Source organism: Rosa rugosa, chromosome 4 (genome assembly GCF_958449725.1).
Source record: "Rosa rugosa chromosome 4, drRosRugo1.1, whole genome shotgun sequence".
Classification (NCBI taxonomy): domain Eukaryota; kingdom Viridiplantae; phylum Streptophyta; class Magnoliopsida; order Rosales; family Rosaceae; genus Rosa; species Rosa rugosa.
The window spans coordinates 44,970,524-44,988,763 of NC_084823.1; the positions used below are offsets into that span (position 1 = coordinate 44,970,524).

At 36.5% G+C, this 18,240-nt stretch overlaps 4 protein-coding genes and 1 non-coding gene across 8 annotated transcripts; 3 read left to right on the forward strand and 2 right to left on the reverse strand.

Moving 5' to 3' along the window:
- The first annotated feature begins 1,213 nt into the window (after positions 1-1,213).
- Positions 1,214-4,934, forward strand: LOC133706503 (tyrosine--tRNA ligase 1, cytoplasmic-like). Its single transcript, XM_062132049.1, has 10 exons — positions 1,214-1,398; positions 1,497-1,644; positions 1,750-2,039; positions 2,118-2,214; positions 3,187-3,292; positions 3,403-3,485; positions 3,674-3,819; positions 3,997-4,102; positions 4,467-4,526; positions 4,643-4,934. Exons 1-10 carry the CDS (start codon positions 1,289-1,291, stop codon positions 4,661-4,663), a joined length of 1,167 nt encoding a protein of 388 aa, XP_061988033.1. The 5' UTR covers positions 1,214-1,288; the 3' UTR covers positions 4,664-4,934.
- A 1,661-nt stretch (positions 4,935-6,595) lies between these two features.
- Positions 6,596-7,766, forward strand: LOC133706529 (short-chain dehydrogenase TIC 32, chloroplastic-like). 2 transcript variants are annotated; one of them, XM_062132071.1, is made up of 5 exons: positions 6,596-6,762; positions 6,938-7,017; positions 7,112-7,171; positions 7,258-7,307; positions 7,536-7,766. In XM_062132071.1, the coding sequence occupies exons 1-5, from the start codon at positions 6,596-6,598 to the stop codon at positions 7,572-7,574; spliced, it is 396 nt and encodes a 131-aa protein (XP_061988055.1). In that variant the 3' UTR covers positions 7,575-7,766. The 2 variants fall into 2 exon arrangements, with proteins under 2 accessions (XP_061988055.1, XP_061988054.1); XM_062132070.1 differs by lacking the exon at positions 7,536-7,766 and having other exon boundaries at positions 7,258-7,409.
- A 363-nt stretch (positions 7,767-8,129) lies between these two features.
- On the forward strand, positions 8,130-11,071 carry LOC133706528 (short-chain dehydrogenase TIC 32, chloroplastic-like). 2 transcript variants are annotated; one of them, XM_062132068.1, is made up of 8 exons: positions 8,130-8,529; positions 8,941-9,172; positions 9,506-9,609; positions 9,714-9,867; positions 10,102-10,180; positions 10,260-10,347; positions 10,550-10,605; positions 10,730-11,071. In XM_062132068.1, exons 1-8 carry the CDS (start codon positions 8,424-8,426, stop codon positions 10,892-10,894), a joined length of 984 nt encoding a protein of 327 aa, XP_061988052.1. In that variant the 5' UTR covers positions 8,130-8,423; the 3' UTR covers positions 10,895-11,071. The 2 variants fall into 2 exon arrangements, with proteins under 2 accessions (XP_061988052.1, XP_061988053.1); XM_062132069.1 differs by having other exon boundaries at positions 8,144-8,529; positions 9,533-9,609.
- A 2,117-nt stretch (positions 11,072-13,188) lies between these two features.
- TRNAI-AAU (transfer RNA isoleucine (anticodon AAU)) lies at positions 13,189-13,262 on the reverse strand. Its single transcript has one exon. It is a non-coding gene; the product is annotated as a tRNA-Ile (tRNA).
- Positions 13,263-15,055: 1,793 nt separating this feature from the next.
- On the reverse strand, positions 15,056-17,622 carry LOC133743912 (F-box/LRR-repeat protein At3g26922-like). Of its 2 annotated transcripts, none has more exons than XM_062171987.1 (4): positions 17,465-17,622; positions 16,321-17,280; positions 16,094-16,231; positions 15,056-15,569 (listed from the first exon to the last, which is right to left on the reverse strand). In XM_062171987.1, the coding sequence occupies exons 1-4, from the start codon at positions 17,483-17,485 to the stop codon at positions 15,267-15,269; spliced, it is 1,422 nt and encodes a 473-aa protein (XP_062027971.1). In that variant the 5' UTR covers positions 17,486-17,622; the 3' UTR covers positions 15,056-15,266. The 2 variants fall into 2 exon arrangements, with proteins under 2 accessions (XP_062027971.1, XP_062027972.1); XM_062171988.1 differs by having other exon boundaries at positions 16,321-17,310; positions 17,465-17,588.
- Between the last annotated feature and the right edge of the window lie 618 nt (positions 17,623-18,240).

Sequence of the window (18,240 nt, forward strand, 5' to 3'; positions counted from 1 at the left end):
TGCCCGGCCCTTCTACTCGGCCCGTTTGAACCCGTTAGGGCCAAGCCCGACCTAACCCTCTAGGCCCGCCCGTTTAAGCCCTAATAATTTTCTATTTTTTAAATAAATTTCTCTTTTTTCTATAACATACAACTTATCTCTTTTTTGGTAATTGATTTCCTAAGCTTTATTTTCTTTAATTCTTGTTTCCTTTGTTAAATAACAATTAATTTTTGAGAGATTTAGAGAGATAATTAATTAAACTAGTATTTCTCTACACATGCTCTGCATGTGCAAGTTATTATTATTTTTTTCAGAAAAAAGATCGGAGTTAGTTATTGTAGAGAAAAGATAATGGGGAGAGAAAAGTGGGTTGTGGATACTTTTATTTATTTATTTTTTTAATAAAAATATATTTTGTAAATGTCTTAATTATCCTTCTGATTTAATTAATTCTAAAAGTTTATTAATCTTTTAAGGTCATTTATGTCAAAATTCTAGATTTTGGCTAACAAACCCTCTTCTATAATAGTATAGATATAATCACATTAACTAATATTTATAAATGTTATAACTTATAAGTTAATTTTTAATATATCTATACTATTATTAAGAGAAGAGAGTTTGTTAGTCAAAATCAAAAATTTTAACGGAAATGACCCTAGAAAATTAAAAAACTTTGAAAATTAATTAAATCATGAGGATAATTATGACATTTACAAAATATATTTTTATTAAAAAAATAAACAAAAAAAAAGCCACAGTCCGTTTTTCTCTCCCATGATCTTATGTATGCAATAACCGTTTTCTTTATTATTTTCTGCAAAAAAAAATATATATATACTTGCACATGCAGAGCATGTGTGGAGAAATGCTAGTATATATATATATATATTAAATATGATCAACAAAAAACAATGAGTCTTATATTGCTTATATGACCATGGAGCCACATTTTGAGGAAAAAAGAATAATGTATTTTTGTTTAAAAATTAAAGTCCATTTCGGCCCTATTTGGAAGGCCTGCCCAACCCGGCCCTTTCGGCCCTAGTGACTTGGGCTTTTCGGACGGAAAAAGTAACACACATTTAAGTCCCGACCCGACCCTAAATTTTGTTGACTTTGACTAAACCCGACCCTAAGCCCTAAAATTTAGGGTAGGGACGGCCTTAGCCCGGCCCATGATGACCCCTAAAGACACCATGTAATTAAAGCAAAAACGGCAGCGTTAAAAGAAACCCTTCCGGAAACCCTAGATACCCTCATATACTCCTTACGCAATTCGAAAGCTGCCAAAGCTCTCTCTCCAATGGCAACCGAAGCACCGGAGCAAGTCCCCGCCGACGAAATCGAATCGATGTCGATCGCCGACTCTCAGTCGCAAGACCAGCCCGGAAGCTCGTCCGGTCCATCTGTCCCGTAAGTCTCCCTCGCTTTTCTTCTCTGCTCTTTCATCTTCTCCATCATTCTTGTTAACTTCAACTCATTTCGAAACTGTGTTTGTGATTATGGTGAAGAATGAGTTTGGATGAGAGGTACGACCTACTTAGGAGCATCGCAGAGGAGTGTATCCAAGAAGAAGAGCTCAAGAATTTACTGGATAAGAAGGCCGAGCCGATCTGCTACGACGGCTTTGAGCCCTCCGGGAGAATGCATATCGCTCAGGTAATTGAACTCCGGAGCTTTCAGTTTACGAATGAGAATTTGTTTTGTTAAGGGATTCGAATCGAAATGTTTGTGTTTATGAGGTGCAAATGTGTTGTTGTGTAGGGAGTTTTGAAGGCAATTAATGTGAACAAGATGATTGCCGGAGGCTGCAGAGTGAAGATATGGATTGCCGATTGGTTTGCGCAGCTAAACAATAAGATGGGGGGTGATTTGAAGAAGATTGAGACTGTGGGGAAGTATTTTATTGAGATATGGAGGTCTGTGGGGATGAATCTGGACAGTGGGAAAGTTGAGTTTCTGTGGTCTTCTAAGGAGATCAATGCCAGGTCACATGAGTACTGGCCGCGTGTAATGGATATTGCCAGGAAAAACAAGCTTCCGAGGATCATTAGGTATCTAAAATTTTGGATTACTGTTGTACCAGATCTGGTGAATTTCGATATTTAATGTATTGTGCTTCTAATGTTCAGGTGTAGTCAAATTATGGGTCGAACGGATCAAGAAGAGTTAACTGCTGCCCAGATCTTCTACCCGTGTATGCAATGTGCAGATATTTTCTTCCTGGAGGTGCTTACTATTTTACTTTTGGATTTGCATTGTCGGATATTTTTTGGCATTGCCTTATGTTTGAGACTGAATGTAGGTTTCGCTTCATCATTTTCTGAATGTTGTATGGATTAGGAAGAAGTCATGCTAGTTTTAGGGAGTAAAACATATGTTAGATCCACTTATTGGATGATATTTCAGTATATGCACTTCAGTTCTTGCACTCATTTTTAAAAGCTTACATGAATATAGAAAGCTTAATCAATAAAAACTGCAAAGGGCAAGAAGCTCATAAAGCCAATCAGAGGAGGCCAACTTGGCTGTCTGACATGGTACTCAATTATCTATTAGCTAGTTATTTGTTTTTCTGATCTGACATCTGAACATAGCACTTATATAAGGAACACTGCTTGGTATTTGTTATACGGCTCAAATATAAACCATTATATGATTTTCGGAGCTTTAAAGGTAGGATTAACCTACTCTTAGGTTCACCCCTGGTAAAATATCTTGAAAAACTAATCCAGCAGGTATTAGACTTCCAGTTTGCTAACTTGGTTTTAGAGGAGAACTGCTGTTAATAAAACTAAAAGGGAGATGCTTAGTTTAAGGAGGTATGTCGAGTTGTCCACTCATACACACCTTATACAGTGTTCATATTCTCTTGTGTAATTTGTTCATTTCTTCAAGTATTGTTGTCCTACCATGTATTTAGTCCTCACTAGGGTTTGGATTGCCACAACCACCTACATTAGCGTGGAATTAGTATTAACATTGCAAGTTTGTGCTGCTTCAAGACTAAGTTTGATTCATTATATTCTATTATTTTCTGATCTTCCCTTTATTTTTATGCTTTGATTTTCCAGTCTTAGCATATAACAGTGTTCATCAAATAACAGATAGATGTTTTCTTTGACATAAAAAGAAGAGGAACATATTTATATTGAAATTTAACCAACACTGATGATATGTGAAATCTTTTTTCTTATATAGGCTGACATCTGTCAACTCGGTATGGATCAACGTAAAGTGAATGTGCTTGCACGAGAGTACTGTGATGACATCAAGAAGAAAAACAAGCCCATTATCTTGTCACACCGTAACATCCTAATTCTGTTACAGCTATTGCAATGCTAATGTTTTATGCTGTTATATCAGAGTAGTAAGTAGTAACATGTTTTTTGTTATTTTGCTCATGACGATTTGCAGATATGCTACCTGGTTTACAGCAAGGGCAGGAGAAAATGTCAAAAAGTGATCTATCCTCCTCCATATTTATGGAAGATGAAGAGGTGGGTTGGTACTAATGTTTACTAAACTTGCATTTTCAGGCAAGTTAGAGTTAATTAACCTCTACTAGTTGCCAATGAAATGGAATGGAAAATATTTATGATTTAAATTTTGGTAGCTATTCTTGTATGCCACTTGAAATTGATTAGTTTTATTAATTCAATTTTTGATATTTGTGACTGAATTCTAGGCGGAAGTGAATACAAAGATTAAGAAGGCTTACTGCCCTCCAGAAAAGGTTGAAGGCAATCCCTGTTTGGAATACGTACAGTACCTCATTTTTCCTTGGTTTCATGAGTTCACCGTAGAGCGCAGTGAAAAGAACGGTGGAGATAGGTAAGTCACAGGCTCGAATTAGTTTTATGCTGGTGGAAGTTCCCCTACCAAATTCAATTTCCCTCACATTCTGCTGAGAGTGCCATTTTTAAAAACCTATGGTTGTCTTGAGCTATCTTCCATAGTGATCTTTTCCTGGATTGGTAACAAATGCTCTGTTCGTGCCATATTCTACAGGACTTTCACAAAGTTTGAAAAATTAAGTGCTGCTTATGCAAAAGGTGAGGTGCATCCTGGAGACCTCAAACCATCTTTGGCCAAAGCATTGAACAGAATACTGGAGGTAGGTTCATATGTTTATGTCATGTGCACTTCAATTTTTCTTTCTCCTGAATTCAGGTTCCAATGCCATACTCTCAAAAAAGTATTGTAGTTTATTTATAAAAAAAAATATAAAAAAGATAATAAAAAACTATCTGATATAGGATCCTTCTCACTAAAAAAATAATAATAATAAATAAAGAAAACAAAGTTGATCCTTCATTTAAAAGTTTATGCCCTCATTTGTAGGATCAAGATCTTTTGCTATTACAATATATAGTTGACCTGTTGTGTCTGTGTGTGCACTTGCTAAGGAGCTGAGCAATTTGTACATGTGCCTTCTTGTTTATTTCTGCTAGGGTTAACTTTGTTTTTCCTTTGTACAGCCTGTACGATCCCATTTCAAGAACGACAAAGCTGCCAAACAGCTATTACAAAGTGTAAAGGTACATTTAGGTCTTACCTTTGGATTAAATATAATGTGTATAAAATCTGATGTTGCGTCATTATCAGTTTATTGTTTGGAAGAAAAAATAAACCTTGTTTTTCTTTGGTTTTGTAGAATTATAGAGTCACCAGGTGATGACAGTAATGGAGCTAGGACTTCTCACCGCGCTCACTTGCAATTGTGGGGTGTAAAGACCCGTGTCTTCAGAGAAGGGGGATTGTTTCCTTTGTGCTCATCTTGAAGCGTTTTTGGTTCAGGGTTTAATGGTTTATTGACATTGTAGAGAAAATATACTCTCAGAGAAAAGAATCAATATCCTGTGCTTTTAATTTGATTTCAGTTTCATATACTGAACAAATGACATGTTAACGGAATTTCACATATATCAAACTTTTCTAGTTTCATAGTTTGGTATTTGCTTTTTCTTTTCTTCCAAAGAAGTGTCCAACTGTGTCTGGTGAATAAAGAAAATCTTGGTATCATGTTCAAAAAATAAATAAAAATCTTGGTATAAATATGTGATGTTCCAATTCTTTGTATCTTCTGAAAATTCTTAGTTCAAGAATCAAGTTCTTTGTGTTATTTGAAATTTCGTAGTTCAAGAATCCGTACTTGTTTGAAGGGGCGTGAGCCAAGAAAACCTTGTAATTCTGCTATTGAATCTTTACACATTAGTAAAACTCATTATACCGGGTGTTATCATTATATAACACCAGAAAGGGAACCAACTCTTGCAAGATAAGACTCTTATGGTTTTATTACATGTTCATGACCTTGAGTATATATGATTCCAGAGTTGAATCAATCGTTAGAAGTACGTCCCAATTATTATGTATTAACTATTAACTGTTAATCAATTGCCACTAGTGAAATAATGTATACACAAATGCATGAACCCCTCAAATTCTCTAGGAGCCTCTTCACTAACCCAAGCACTTAACGTTTCTGGAACACCAAATGCCTCCTCCCTCTATATAAACTCTTGCTTCAGTTTGTTCCTCTACCCATCTCTCTCTCTCTCTCTCTCTATCACAACTAGAAAAATAAAAGAATGGCTTCCAGTTCCAAGCTCTTCCTTCTCATAACTCTTTTGGCCATGACCATGCCATTCATGGCCAGTTTTGGTCCTTTGATGAATAACCCGCGAATTGGGTCGTACCCCCGGAACCTTGCAACCAGGTTGAATCTGGTTGGAGAATCATCGAACTGCTGGGACTCTCTGCTTCAGCTCCATGCATGTAGTGGCGAAGTTATCTTGTTTTTCTTCAATGGTGAGACTTACTTGGGCCACAGCTGTTGTGAAGCCATTCGGACGATTGAGCATCAGTGTTGGCCTGCCTTGCTCGGCACGCTAGGGTTTACCACGCAAGAGACGGATGTACTCAAAGGTTATTGCGATAAAGCCGATCAAATTCATTCTCCTCCGTCTCCACCATCCCCAGCCACCCTCATTTGATGTTACTTGAAGAATTTGATTTTGTTCGTTTGAAATCATCACTCTATGTTCACTCTTGCTAGCTATGCACTATACTTATGTACTAGGGTGTGTTTGGTTTAAGTTATGCCTAGGATTGAAATGAAACAATAATTTTACTTGAGCTTCAAAGTCTATGCAAACCATTCTAAATACATGTGGTTGTCTAATTTCTATTGTAAATCCTAATTCATTTCTCAATTCCTCTCTTTCACTACTTGAACTAAACCAAATGGTTGACCACTACATTAAGATAATTAATCTGGTAATCCCTTACATATGGGAAAAGAAAGTAAGAAACTATTCATTTTCATTGTATTCTTGAACAATCATATCCGAATACAATCTAAATAATAAGATATAGGTTTCAATTTGATACTCTGATGGCTACTATGTAACACAAGACAACACCAATGTGGTCTTGAACAGCTCTCTAGCCTCTGGATGCCTCAAATATGTTTCCTTGCTTCGAAGTTAGGCCGTTAAACTTTTCGGTGTAGTCTCAAAGTTTGTTCAATTTCAGGAGCCTAGCCTCAAGTGGTATTGGCGTAGAGACAGCGCGTGTTCTTGCATTGCGTGGTGTTCATGTAGTAATGGCAGTAAGGAACGTAGATGCTGGTACCAATGTCAAAGAAGCAATCCTTAAAGGAATCTCCAATGCTAAGATTGATGTCATGGAGTTAGATCTCAGCTCAATGGCATCTGTAAGAAAATTTGCAGAAGAGTATAATTCCAAAGGCCTTCCATTGAATATCCTTATGTAAGATAAGCAATCCTTCCATATTATCTAATTTCTTTCTTAAAATGATAGTTCCACGGTTCCACCAGGTCTCTTATAGTGAGAAGCTCATGTAGAAACAACTGGAAGTTGTTTAGTTAGTTTATAGCTAATACTATGAAAATAACCAGTAATATACTTCTTTCTTTGTTGGCAGTAACAATGCAGGTGTTATGGTAGATAAATTTAAGCTATCTCAAGACAACATAGAACTCGATTTTGCAACTAATCATTTAGGTCTGTTACCTACAAATTCTCCCAAGGTTGTTTTCTAAAATCTGCTACAATGAATCAATACAGTTGTTACTTGAACCATCCAATATATATGCAGGTCATTTTCATCCTGGAACCATTCGCACTAATATTATGCGTAATGATATCCATGTAAAGTGTAAGCTTCATCTGCTGTGCTTACCTGTCTGAACTGGTGTGGGTTTTCAGTTTTCACTGATTAACTTATTGTTTGGCTTGACACAGGTCTTCTTAAGGTGCTCAGGATAATATTTATGAGCAAAACTATTCAGCAGGTACTTCTTCAGGTTTCAGAATATATATGTAGCATCACTATTTTGAGTGCAATGCTGCATGGACTGATGAACCCTATTCATAATAAACTACATTATAGATAGCATCGCTCGCGATATAGGATCCACATATGTAAAGGGGTCACATATGTAAAGGGGTCGCACGGCTATTAGGAATGTGATATACATTGTGATTCAAACGTTTATTTCTCATTGAACATGGTCGTGCAGGGAGCGGCAACCACATGCTTTTTGGGACTGAAATACTGAATCCACAAGTTAAGGGAGTACGTGGCGAATACTATGTGGACTGTAACATCGCCAAACCGAGCTCTCAGGCAAATGATGCAGATTTGGCCACGAGACTCTGGGATTTTAGCTTGAGTTTGACCAATCTCAGTAGTAGTGGAGGTTTAAGTCTTTTTCTGGGCCATGTTGTAGGGAGCTGTAATTAATTCTGCACTATTTGTTATGAAATCAATAGGCAGATCACATGGTTGTGCATATAGAATGAATGATTATTATAACCCTCTTTCTCTTCATCCTCTACAATGGAGTGTACTGTAAATTAGCAAAGCAAACTCACAAACTTGGCCCATGCTTTATTCAATTCCAAGAACCGACAAAGCACTTGAATGCTTTTGGCAGAAGTAGTTATCCTTGGTCCTCAATTAATGATACTACACCAGCCAACAGCACCCTTCCATATGTAAGAGCAGTGAGCTCATAAACGCAATTTATTATTACAATTTCACATGGCTGCATCTTGCTACGAAGTTTATCATGTCTACGAATTTACATTACCATCACCAGTGAAGATGACCCTTTTGTTTTCTTTAGCAGAGCAACATCCCAAAACGCCATTGTTTAGTGATAATTACGATACCCCAATAAAACTTTGCCAATTAGAGGTCTGCAGCTTTGGTATCTCTGATTTAGTGAGGCAGCCGGAGCTGACCCTTGTCTTGACATTAGTTGTCATTTTTCGAACAGAATACAGTCTAGTATTTATCACTTTTATGTTGGTTTCGTAAGCAATCTAGCCCTCTCAAACCAGAAAAGAAAAAAAAGCAATCTAGCTCTCTGTGTTCCAATCTCATTAGTATCATTAGTAAAATTATGGGGTTACTTAGCAGGAAAGGGCCATCTGGGTTCTCAGCCTCTTCCACAGCAGAGGAAGTTACTCGAGGGATTGATGGAACTGGTCTCACAGCCATTGTTACAGGTCATTCAAGCTCTATTTTAGTTAAACTTGCCATAGTTCGTATGATGAATACTATTATTGCTTAGTTTAATTGCCATGTATTTGTTCTAGATTCTAGAAGAAGAAGCTTATTTATATATCCAAAAGATTAAAAGAGAGTAAGATCAAAAATTGAAATTAAAAAAATTGAAACAAAGGATCCCATATGATTTAGTTTGCCTGTGTATGTATAAAGAGAGATCTTGATCAGTCATTTGAAGTGCTTTCTGTAATTCTGTGATATATGGTCTAAAACTGCTTCTCCACCTTTGGGGATGTACAAGATGTTTGACATTTGTTTTTAATTTTCATGTCAACGGGCCTTCCTAGCTTAGAGTTTGCTTAAGTAAGGTTATTAAACGTTTCGATTTGTAATTTTTGTTTAATTTTCAGGAGCCACAAGTGGTCTTGGTTTAGAGACATCGCGCGTTCTTGCATTGCGTGGTGTCCATGTAGTTATGGCAGTAAGGAACACAAATGCAGGGGAAAATGTCAAAGAAGCAATCCTTAAAGAAATCCCCAATGCTAGAGTAGATGTTATGGAGTTGGATCTCAGCTCATTGGCATCTGTAAGAAAGTTTGGAGAAGAGTATAATTCCTTGGGCCTTCCACTGAACATCCTTATGTAAGATAATTAGCATATGTCATTGTCATCCATCTTCATTTTTTTGGTTTAGCAAATATCATCTTTACTATTTCAACATATCCTGCAGGTTAGGTTGTGTTTATTGACTTTATTCTACTCTATTTCCCCCTATTTTATGTTTTGTCGGACAAATTTAGACTCTAAATGTGCAACTAATATTATGTCAGATAACAACTCGACTCCAAAAACTTAAAACTGCTAGGAAATGACAATACACTAGTTAATCACCCCTGTACATGCACCGTTGCAGAGTAAAAGCACAAGTATACGTACAGAAATAACATTTGGTTATTGCGAACTTTGACAATAAAGGGAATTAAATCTCTTCTTTGTTGGAAGTAACAATGCAGGGGTTATAACACCATTCAAGCTTTCTCAAGACAACATAGAGCTGCATTTTGCAACTAATCACTTAGGTGTGTTTACTTACAACTAGTCTGAAGTCATTACTTTAGGCCAGTTAATCAGTTTTCTACAGTACTTTCTTATATGAACCTTATTTGTTACTTGAACCATGCAGGGCACTTTCTTCTCACAAATCTTTTGTTGGAGACCATGAAACGCACATTGCGAGAAAGCAAGAGAGAGGGAAGAATTGTAAATTTATCGTCAATGTGCCATCAATATGTGTACCGTGAAGGAATTCGTTTTGATAAAATTAATGATGAATCAAGGTAACATAGTTACAGCACAACAAATGGTTCCTTTTTAGGTCATGCTTTGCTGATTTAATGAGTTAGGGTAATGCTGATCTTGCCCGATGTTTGATATGTTACGGGGCTAGACTCTCGATCTGGTATCGCACTTTCAAATAAAAAACCGCATTTTCAATGGTCAAATTGACAATCTAATTTTTCCTAAGTAGTATCTGTGTCAATTGACAATTTGTTCATTCTACTTTCTTACAGCTACTACAAATATTTGGCTTATGGACAATCCAAGCTTGCTAATGTATTACATGCTAATGAGCTTACAAGGCGTCTGAAGGTATTGAATGTTTTCTGGTTAAGAAATGTGCTGATTTCTGAACTTGTGGTTGACTTGGAACTGAACACTAACTAAACAGGCAGAAGGAGTGGAGATCATTGCTAATTCTCTTCATCCGGGATCAATCCAGACCAATATCGTGCACTTTGATAATGGCATTTTGCATTGTAAGCTTCATCCACTGTGCGTAGTTTGAAACTGTCACTAATTTTTTTAGTGAAATCATCTGCAGCGAAAGCTATATGTGATCAGTTTCTATGATATGCATGGACACAAATCAGACTAGCTCATGATCATAGTTATTTTACACTGCAATACTTGTCTGGTTTAATTTCCATTGACCACTTACTTTTCTGTGGCTTGATACAGATATTGTGAAGGTGCTGGGTGTATTTATCATTCCGTTCATAAAAACTGTTCAACAGGTACTTCTTTGAAGTTCCACATGCATACATATATGTAGTAGAGACTCTTGTGTCTCTTTGTGCGAGTTCAGTTTTTCTAAGAAACACGTGCATAATAATCTCCATATTGAACATGATTGTGCAGGGTGCAGCAACCACATGCTTTGTGGCACTCCATCCACAAGTTAAGGGAGTAAGCGGCGAATATTTTGCAGACTGTAACATTGCCAAACCGAGCAATCAGGCCAAAGATGCAGATTTGGCTTCCAAACTTTGGGATTTTAGCTTGAGCATGACTAATCTCAAGTAGTGTATATATATATATATATATATATATATATATATATATATATAAGATCTTAATGTTAACTTGCTGCACTGTTTCTCATTGAATCAAATTGTAAAGAAACTATTGCTTCTCCTCCCATGTAATCGTTGTGCACTGAACATGAATGAAAATAGAACATATATATGTTTTGTTGTTGTATGTTCTTCACAATTTACCTGTTCTGTGTAATTAAAAGTTCAAAACCTCTGAATGAATTTCCAAATCCAGCCTATCAAGTAGTCTTCCTCAGGTCAACACTCATATGGGATAGGCCGGTTAGGTATGTACTTGACTATATATGTTGACAATGTTGTTCTATATATGTGATCCGTACCTATTCAATTATTATTTGTTATTGTTATTTTGTACTCAAGATGCTTTAATTAATCTATTATCAGTAACATGCATTTTGAAGTTAAGATGCTCCAAAGTGTGGGGAAGGGTATGGTCATCCACCCACCCTTACGCCGCCACATCATCCTTCAAGTTAGTGACCTGAGGTGTTAAAATATTAAAAGGTCTCATATTAGCATTCTTCATTCATGCTCTGCATTGTGTAATAATTTTTTCTTTTTAAGAAAATAAATAAAATAAAATAGTTATTGCAGAGAGAAAATAGTTAAAAAAAAAAAATGAGGACATCTCCAACAGAATTTGAAATTTAAAAAAAAAAATTTGAAATTTAAAAAAAAAAGTTGAAATTTAACTAATTTTAAGCTAAATTTGATCTCCAGTAGAATAGCTAAACAAAAACTAAATTTAACTTTAGCTAAAAGACCTAACTATATTTAGCTAGAGAGGACAGAGAATTTAACTAAAAGTTAAATTTAACTTTTTTTTTTTTTAACGCGTGGGATGTCAGTCCATTATAGTAAAGTAGAAAACATTACAAGATGACTCACCCGGACTCCGGGCAACGACAGAAGAGAGCCATGAATGAATAAACTAAAGCAAGCCCTAGACTATCCAAACATAATGTATCCATAGGAATAAGCTCCAATGATTCAAGTAACCTTGACACTACTAGGGCAGGATCCGAACGCGGCCAAGACTCTACCCCAATATTATTCTTAAAGCAGAGACTTAAAGAAAAGGAAAAAATGCTAGCTTAAATCTAAACAAATCTAGATTGAAAAACCCTAAAGAAGACAGAGCCCAACAAAGCAGACCCTGGCCTAGCCCATCAACAGAGACCCAAGATGAGGCCCAACACAACAGCCGCAGACCACGAACCCGGCCAAACCCGCTTGAATGCCCGCCGTCGTCCATCAACGCCACCTGCAACCACCACGTCGATCCAGTCCAGAAGAGAATGAAGAAATCATCATCCTTCGTGTTCCATCCAAACCGGAAAGAACAGCGACCACACGACCAAGAGAAGACCACCGCGACACCAGACAAGTCCGACATCCACCTCCTCCACCGCTCGACCCCAGCGTGCATGATCTCACCCATTATCTCACAAGCCGCCAAATACACCAGATCGGACCCGATCCAGGGCGCTTATTTGCCCCCACTCACACTACCCAACCCGCAAGGGGAGCAGATCAATATGGAGACCAAGGAGACCCGTCCGACGACGACATCAAGGCGACGCGCCGTCGGACGGAGAGAAAAAGAGGGGAGTGACGGCTGTTCCTCGGGAGAGAACGAGAGAACAACCCTAGTTTTTTTTTCTAAAAATAAAGTTAAATTTAACTTGACATTTAGGTATTCTGCTGGAGCATAACTCAATATTTAACTAGTCATATTCCAGTTTTAGCTACTTTTAGCTATGAATATAGCTATCACTGTTGGAGATGCTCTGAAGCCTGTGGGATCATTTCTTTTTAATTTTCTTAATAAAAATCTATTTTATAATTATCATATTTACCCTTAGAATTTAATTTATTCTCAAAGTTTTTTAATATTTCAGAGTTAAATATGAAAAAAATTTGGTTTTGGCTAACAAAACATATTATCTTAATAATAGTATAGATGAAGAAATAACACTATAACAGTGAAGAAAACTGTCATGTAAATAAGCTATGCGAAATAAAAAATAATAATTAAAAAATTGTTTATGAAGGAATAATAGTGAAAAAAAAAATGTCAGGTAAATAAGCTTTACAAATGCAAAATGTAAAAGTAAAAATGGCCCGTGAAGAAAACTGTCATGTAAATAAGCTATGCGAAATAAAAAATAATAATTAAAAAATTATTTATGAAGGAATAATAGTGAAAAAAAAAAAATGTCAGGTAAATAAGCTTTACAAATGCAAATGTAAAAGTAAAAATGGCCCATGCAGGTCTCGAACCTGCGACCTTCGCGTTATTAGCACGACGCTCTAACCAGCTGAGCTAATAGGCCAATTGATATTTATGTTTCGATTTAATGTTTTTTATCTGCATGTTACTACCAATACAGAAAAATATAAACTAATCATATGAGAATAAACATTTATAAAAATAAACACACAGCATGAATGCAAGAGACAGACCAACACCATGTAAGACCTTATTGAACTAGACATCAGCATTTTCACTTAAGCTGACATTGTGAGGAGTATTAGAGTTCAGTTTGTAACATCAGAGTATTAAATAAAACTTGTAATCGAAAATAGTTTTATTAATATCTGTTTTGAATTTGAATTCAAATAGTATGGTTATTTAGAATAATCCATCAGATAAAGACAAGGAAGTTATAAGACAGTTTCTTGATGGAAGGAACTGCCTTAACTGCTTTTCTGATATAAAGTGGATTACAATGCCTTCATTGATCCCTGCTAGAGCACCACACCTCAATCAAATTGTCCCATTAACAATCTGAGATTAAGGGTGAATCTAGGAGAAGAACAATGGATTGAGGCAATCGATTTTGTTAGTTTCATACACCCCTTTCAGACTCGATCACATTGTTTCACTGCAATATATATGGATCTAGTTAGTATCTCTACAATCCCTTTATCTTTGATTTCAATTCATATTGCTTGCTGCGATATATATATGTACTTGATGCGTTATAAGATTGCAACATCATACGCATCCTAGCTTAGGATCAAAATAACATATCAATCCTATATTTGTCATAGTTGATCTTCTGTTCATGTAAATCTGCAGATATTAGGATAGATATACTGTTGCAATCCTAAATTAGGATGCGACTACTACAACACTCCTAATATGCAAATTACAGTACGTGTGTTTACAAGTGCTTTTTCTGAGATAGTTTATAGTACTCATTTTGTGTAAACTCTTAACACACCAACTCAAAAAGAAAACAAGCAAAGCATTTTCAAGATGAATTAATGCCTTGAGGCTTGAGCGCTCTTTTCTCAATACAATGAGTGGAAATCTTAAGCTTGTGAAAGTATTGGAATTTTCCAGATGCTAGAACACAACTTCCGTAGTATATGGGGAATAATCACATTACTGGAGGTACTTGAGCATACAGAATACAAAGGTGAAGCTGCTGCCAAAGTGCATAGGTAAGCAGTAAGCTGCAAAGCTTAAAAATCCTGGAATCTGAAACAGTGTCGTGTATGAAATACCAGTGAAGGGGAATTAGCTTCTAAAACTGCGACATAATTTGGCCTCCTATTGTGAACACAGCATAGCCTTCAGCATGAGTTTTGAAGCGAGTGAAGATCAAGATGGTGTAGGATGCTTATCAGTTTTTTTTTTTTTTTTTTGGTTACAAGGATGCTTATCAGCTTTGCTAGAGCTATACCATGTGGATGCAAACCAATTGTGATCACAGCACATACTTCAGCATGAGTTTCGAACAAGTAAAGAAAAAGACGGTGTAGGATGCGTATCAGCTTTGCCAAATCTATACCATGTCGATGCACCATGGAGGGATCAACCTAACCCAAGACTTGGAAAAGTTGAGGCAGTTGGACATAAAAAACTTGTAGACCTACTTAGGAGTATTTTCAACTAGCAAAGATGAAGTCCTTGAAGTATAATCTGTTTAGACTCGACCTGGATGCATTGGATTTCTCTACTTGAAGGGTTGTCTAGAGAAGTTGCCAAGCTGCATTTCTAAGCTTCAACCTCTACTCAAGGATTGTCTGGTAAAGGATGAGAGATGCCCTTCAAAACTGCTTAGTTTCTTGGAACTTGGACTCTCATACAAGGGCGTGCAATTGCACTTTTAGGGAGGAAACTAAAAAAGTGCCAAGTAGTTGGTCACCAATTAATAGCTGGAATGTATCTAACAAACATATGATGAAACTAAATTCTTGGTAGATATTATATTAACATATTTGTCTAATATGCTATTTCTTGTTCATATTTCTGAATCCTAGTAACGTAAAATCAAACTGAACTTATATACACATCAGTAAAAGCAAATCTTTACAATCAAAACTCCTTACAAGCATACAAAGTCTATATTTGAAGGCACTTTGAGCTGCCGAAAATGAGCTCTTACTTGTTCTTCTCTTCTCATTGCATCCTTCCTTTTTGGAATTCTATAAAGCCAATTCCGGGCAGGATCGATAACAATTTGTTCCAAGTTGATCGCAGTTTTTGTCAAGTACTTGACAATTTCATCTTCGCGCGTGCTGCCATCATAACCTACCAATTTCACGGCCTTGAGATCTGCATGGGAGCATTTGGCAGCTTTCTTATTCTTAAAGTGGCATTTTTTTCGATTTGATATTGAGTAGTGCAACTGTAACAAGAGACCAAATTAGTATGAGCAAGAGACCAAATTAGTATGAGCATGCAACAGGAGCCACAAGTTCATCGAGTCTATCAAAAGGAAGATATCCCCTAGAATGAGAAACAATACATATATAGGCAAAACAGTATAGCTACAGACTAAAGACACTGAAACTCATAATCAATGTAAAGAAATTTGGTTTTACATCCAAGAGTTCCATTACAAAGGAAATTCATCTCTAAAAGGGGAAAAATTAATCTTCATTTAAGGATGCTTCTGCTCAAGGGAAACTATTACAAATAGTGGGAACACAAAAGTACAAAACTAACCTAAATAGCGTTTGATACAAGGTCAAAGGGTGCATTCAATTTACACAAGGGCATTTAATCTAGACAAAGAAACAAAATATCACAACCAAACAATAAGCACACATTTGAGAAAAATCTAAAATTCTCTCATGTTGTTTCATTCACAACATTCCAAAACATCAATGAATCTCATAAACAAGATCAAAAGTAACAATGTATACATACATGTATCACAAGCCTTTCAACGCAAGGAGATGATTTCAAGAAGGAAGCCAATTGCATTAGTGCCTCATCATCTTTAAAGGATAATCCCAAAAGCTTGAGATTTGGTAACATGGGAACCATATAACTCTCCCTGTAGTACTGAAATGCAAACTAAAGGTAAGGAACTAAGATCTAATAAACAAATAGAACACACGAAAAAGATTAAAAGAACAATAACACATACTGACCAGTATCGTATTATTCATTTTCAGAATCTCCAGCTGAGAAACACAGGAGGAAAGGCTGGCAAAGAGAACATCAATGCTTAAAAAAGAGTAATATTCACGGTGCTCATAAATGGATACCTCAACAAGATGTGGTACATTCTCAAGACGCAAATGTATTCCCTCCCCACCATCATAAGTAAATGAAATGACATCTGCATCAACTATCTCAATGCCTACGACGTTGCTACATCTTTGTATCACTAAGTGCTTCAATGCAATTGATGGACCGACAACTCGTAGATAAACCAACGTTGAGGAGCCATACACCGAAACCCTTTCCAGAACCGGACAACTGCGCAAAAAGTACTCGAGAACCTCTCCAGAGATGTCAACACATTCCAAGGTAAGAACTCTGAGTGACTTAAAGCCAACGCACACGCAGGGTTGACGACTTGGACCATCACGACACAGGTGCTTCCAAGCAGACTCTTCACCTTCTCTGTTGAGACCCAAAAGTTGCTGGGGAAAAGGATATCCCGGTTTGATCTTGCAATAATAGACATATTCTAACAAATTCAGCTCCAGCATTTGAACACCCTTTTTCAGCGCAAACTCAACCCACTTATCAATAGAACTCGAAAAACTCTTGTCTAGATAAAACGAAACACGGAACTGGTCAATGCATGGGGCTCTATGCTGTTCAACCACGCTGTTGACCCACTTAGCATACCTCTTGATAAGGCCCTGGTCTCGTTCTTTCGGCTTCAGACCCTTCAAGGTGCTCAACCTTTTCTTGGTGTCAAAGTTGAGAGTCATGAGAGACGCCCACACATAATGCCATCTCCTAGACAAGATACAAGTAGCCTGTGCTTCCCTCAGCGGCAAGAAAGACAATATACTCACTACAATTTCATCCGGCATTCCACTGATTCTATCCACCAAACCACATGTTTTCCTTCTCTTTCTCAAATTGTAACCACCCTATGAATTTTTAACCAAACAAATGTTACCCTAATCATAAAATCAGACACCCATTTTACAAGTGAAAACTGCTTCATCTATGAGAAAAAATTGTACAAAAACATAAAAAGGGAAACGATGACAACAATGAACAACGAAATGAAATGAAAACTGAATTTGGGGGAAGAAATTGAGAAAGCAATACCTTGTTGCTTGGTTCGGCCATCTGGGTTTGAAGGCCTTTTCACTCTGATCGGCTCTCTCTTCGTCTACACTGCTACGGTTAGTGAGTAGGTGAGCGCTTATATTTGGGTTGGGTTCGGTGAAGGCGCTACTGGTTAAGGGCGAGTGGTTTCAATTTTTTTTTTTTTTTTTGGTAAGTGCGAGTGGTTTCAATTTTGAATGGCTATTATCACGGCATAATTTGGATAATCAGCGGACCTGATTATGGTCAGTTACTATTTTCTCCCGCATTCCTTTGATTTTCTTCATAATTGTAAATTTTTTTTCTTTTGATGAGAGAAAAGAATAAAGAAGAAAAAAGATTGAAGTGAATTTGAAAGGCTATAATCAAGGGATTGGGAAATTAAACGATCAGATAATTAATGATCGGATATTGAAAAAATAAAAAGTAAAATAATTAATTGTTTAGCCTTTATTCAAAATTTCGAATGTGATAATTTGTTTAGCGGGTTAATTATACTTAAATGCACTTCACTGTGCTCGATATGTTCTTGTATTGACGTTAATTTAAACGAGTTGAGCTCAAATATCAGTAAATCAAATACGTATTACGTGATATCGAATTATTAAGTAGTGGTTTGGGTGATTCAAAAAAAAAAAAAGTAGTGGTTTGGGGCCAATGGTATTAGGACAATTCAATTGACGTGAATATGAGAGACAAAGAAGAAAACAAAGAATTTTCTTTTAAAATAAAAAAATAAAAAATTGTAAATAAATAAAAAAAGCCTTAGCCCACCA

What these genes read in the sequence shown, in the direction of transcription:
- LOC133706528 (XM_062132068.1), top strand. Translation starts at nt 8,424, where the DNA reads ATGGGGTTACTTAGCAGGAAAGGGCCATCTGGGTTCTCAGCCTCTTCC. An exon ending in TTTTGCAACTAATCACTTAG is followed by an intron (nt 9,610 to 9,713) that starts GTGTGTTTACTT and finishes TGAACCATGCAG; the next exon opens with GGCACTTTCTTCTCACAAAT. An exon ending in AGCTTACAAGGCGTCTGAAG is followed by an intron (nt 10,181 to 10,259) that starts GTATTGAATGTT and finishes CTAACTAAACAG; the next exon opens with GCAGAAGGAGTGGAGATCAT.
- LOC133743912 (XM_062171987.1), bottom strand. Translation starts at nt 17,485, where the DNA reads ATGGCCGAACCAAGCAACAAG. An exon ending in TGGCCGAACCAAGCAACAAG is followed by an intron (nt 17,281 to 17,464) that starts GTATTGCTTTCT and finishes AAAAATTCATAG; the next exon opens with GGTGGTTACAATTTGAGAAA. An exon ending in TTGAAAGGCTTGTGATACAT is followed by an intron (nt 15,570 to 16,093) that starts GTATGTATACAT and finishes CTCTTGTTACAG; the next exon opens with TTGCACTACTCAATATCAAA.
- LOC133706529 (XM_062132070.1), top strand. Translation starts at nt 6,596, where the DNA reads ATGGCAGTAAGGAACGTAGATGCTGGTACCAATGTCAAAGAAGCAATC. An exon ending in CTTCCATTGAATATCCTTAT is followed by an intron (nt 6,763 to 6,937) that starts GTAAGATAAGCA and finishes CTTTGTTGGCAG; the next exon opens with TAACAATGCAGGTGTTATGG. An exon ending in TAATGATATCCATGTAAAGT is followed by an intron (nt 7,172 to 7,257) that starts GTAAGCTTCATC and finishes GGCTTGACACAG; the next exon opens with GTCTTCTTAAGGTGCTCAGG.
- LOC133706503 (XM_062132049.1), top strand. Translation starts at nt 1,289, where the DNA reads ATGGCAACCGAAGCACCGGAGCAAGTCCCCGCCGACGAAATCGAATCG. An exon ending in TCGTCCGGTCCATCTGTCCC is followed by an intron (nt 1,399 to 1,496) that starts GTAAGTCTCCCT and finishes ATTATGGTGAAG; the next exon opens with AATGAGTTTGGATGAGAGGT. An exon ending in GCCCATTATCTTGTCACACC is followed by an intron (nt 3,293 to 3,402) that starts GTAACATCCTAA and finishes GACGATTTGCAG; the next exon opens with ATATGCTACCTGGTTTACAG.